At 52.0% G+C, this 2,734-nt stretch overlaps 1 protein-coding gene and 1 non-coding gene across 2 annotated transcripts; both read left to right on the forward strand.

Annotated features, from left to right (window-relative positions):
- Nucleotides 1–817: 817 nt before the first annotated feature.
- Nucleotides 818–2,443, forward strand: FIBIN (fin bud initiation factor homolog). The gene is given in 1 exon segment (NM_001099443.1): nucleotides 818–2,443. A coding segment is annotated over 1 exon segment (636 nt). The 5' UTR covers nucleotides 818–827; the 3' UTR covers nucleotides 1,464–2,443.
- On the forward strand, nucleotides 2,145–2,285 carry MIR8995 (microRNA mir-8995). Its single transcript, NR_128003.1, has one exon. It is a non-coding gene; the product is annotated as a microRNA mir-8995 (primary transcript).
- Nucleotides 2,444–2,734: the final 291 nt, after the last annotated feature.

Below are 2,734 nucleotides of genomic sequence, written 5' to 3' on the forward strand. Positions count from 1 at the left end.
GTCTCAAACTTTTCAATGATGAAAATAGGCATACTCAACAAATCCAATCCAACTGATACTTACTTAAAAAAGTGAAATAGCATTTCTCCAGGGTACCCACCCATCTCTGCAGTATGTTAATAGCAAACCAGTCTTTCTGTTGTGAGAATTCTATCATCCTTTTCCCATCTTCTCCTTCAAGCTAAATCCTATTTTGCAAGGTCTTCCTTCCAATCTTTAAAAACAGACCCTGTACCTTTAACAACAGAGACCTGGTGAGAGGTTTCTTTCCAAACTTGTTCCCTGGCTTCCAAGTGACGAAACCAGCTGTAATTTGAGAGCAGAGAGATCCTCAGGATATCATTAGCCAAGGGAAAAGCTCGGCATTCCCACCCAGTCCAGGAGTGCAAATAGTATCACAGGGCGAGAGCCTTCTCTCCAGCTGCAGGCTCCATCTCCCAGGACCAAGGGGGACTCTGAGAGTAAGAGCAGGGCAACAGAGCCAGCGGCCTGCCGGAACCCTGGAGGAGGGGATCCCCCTCCGCCCCGCCATCCCGCTGGGAAAAAGCCGGCTGAGTTCCAGCTACAGAGCCAGAGCCCGAGCCCGCCCGCAGGAGCGCAGAGCCAGGGTGCATCCTGCGCTGGCTGCCGCCCGGCCGGCTGCGCTACCCCAGCGCCGGTGCCACAGCCACATGAAGCCTGCTGGGGAGGCGGGGCCAGGGTGCAGCAAGCCGGCTGGGGCTGAGGCTGACGCCGTCTCAGGGAGGCACTGACTCCCCAGGGAACCCCCTTCCTCGGGCGTGGGCGAAGTCTTCTCCAAGGGTCCCTGGTCATCCTCAATACCCAGAATGGTGTTCCTGAAGTTCCTCTGGATGGGTTTCTTCTGCTACCTGTGTCAGGGCTATTTCGATGGCCCTCTCTACCCGGAGATGTCCAATGGGACTCTGCACCACTACTTCGTCCCCGACGGGGACTATGAAGAGAATGATGACCCCGAAAAGTGCCAGCTGCTCTTCAGGGTGAGTGACCACCGGCGCTGCTCCCAGGGGGAGGGCAGCCAGGCCAGCAGTCTGCTGAGCCTCACCCTGCGGGAGGAGTTCACCGTGCTGGGCCGCCAGGTGGAGGACGCTGGGCGCGTCCTGGAGGGCATCAGTAAGAGCATCTCCTACGACCTAGACGGGGAAGAGAGCTATGGCAAGTACCTGCGGCGGGAGTCCCACCAGATCGGGGACGCCTACTCCAACTCGGACAAGTCCCTCACTGAGCTGGAAAGCAAGTTCAAGCAGGGCCAGGAACAGGACAGCCGGCAGGAGAGCAGGCTCAACGAGGACTTCTTGGGGATGCTGGTCCACACCAGGTCCCTGCTGAAGGAAACGCTCGACATTTCTGCAGGGCTCAGGGACAAATACGAGCTGCTGGCCCTCACCATCAGGAGCCACGGGACCCGGTTAGGTCGGCTGAAAAACGATTATCTTAAAGTGTAGGTGGAAGGGCGCCCTTCCTGGAGAGGGCGTCACACCAGCGCCGTTGGTGGGGTCGGGGGGAGGCGGGACGGAGAGGGAAAAGAGGGGCTGACATTTCCCTTATACTTATTATTTTTTTATATCCAGATTTGCACTTGGAGAGTGATCTGACATCATCTTTTAAAAGAAATAAGTGAGAGTTGAGTGGGTTTGTTTTTGTACATTATTTATGTGATTGCTATTGACTTGTCACCTGGAAGGAACACTTGAAGGCCATGGCTCCCACCTTTCCTGGAGGGCTTTCTAACTTTGCAGAGACACCTGTTTCAGCCACATCTAAAAGGACACGGTCTATGCAGTAGAGACTGACGAACCTTCCCCATCCTGGAGATTACGTGGAAATACCCAGAGAGCATGGTGCACGGCTCCTCGCCGCCTGCCGGCTTCTCTCCAGGCTCTGAAAGCTGTCACAGTTACCTGTTTTCAGATGGGGTTCAAGGTGCTGCTCTGCATGTCCGCCCGTGGATGGAAGTTGCCTGTTTCTTCTTCTCCTTTTCTCTCTTATTTATTAACCATGGTCTCCTAGGTTTTGTTTTCAGTTTGGGCGCTTCAGGGTTCTGTTCTGGTAAAGGTATTGGCTAGAAATTATGTGCAAATTTTCCTCTGCAGGAAGATGTCTGAGGTGCCTCTGTGGTGTGTGTAAGTTAAAGCAGCCACGATGAAGAAGTCTAAGCTTTGTGGTGGTGACGTATTCCTGTTGACATGCTGTCTCTCATTGTATGTGTGTGTCATCAGGGCTACGGTCCGTCACAGAGCGATAGATGGACTGTCTGAGCTCACCCCCAAATGCCTATGACTTAGGTTACCAATGTATTCTTTCTCGTTGGGGGGTTTTGCTTCTGTTTGCTTATTGGAAACCTGTGCTTCAAGTAGGGGGAATTCTAATTCTAATAGCTCCTTAACTAAGTTTTATTATTCAGCCAATAAATATGTTCTCGTACAATACTGGCTTATTTTCTACTTTCTACTCATAACTTTCAAATTGCAAAGAGGAGCCGATGCAAAAGGACAGAGAAGGTGGCGATTTAAGCTCGTTTACTTAGAGTGTATGTTCAACAAGGCAGAGGGACAGCTACGTGCTTGGCAATCCTCCGTTCCCTGCCACCCTTACCATCCTCGAAAGAAAAATACTCTAGGCCCTGTCAGAACTTAATCTCTGCTCGTCTGCCTAAAAACCTCAGTTTTCTCCAGTTTTTCCCAAAGAACCAACTGGAAAAGTTTATGACAAGGCT

This window comes from Equus caballus, chromosome 7 (genome assembly GCF_041296265.1).
Source record: "Equus caballus isolate H_3958 breed thoroughbred chromosome 7, TB-T2T, whole genome shotgun sequence".
Lineage (NCBI taxonomy): Eukaryota > Metazoa > Chordata > Mammalia > Perissodactyla > Equidae > Equus > Equus caballus.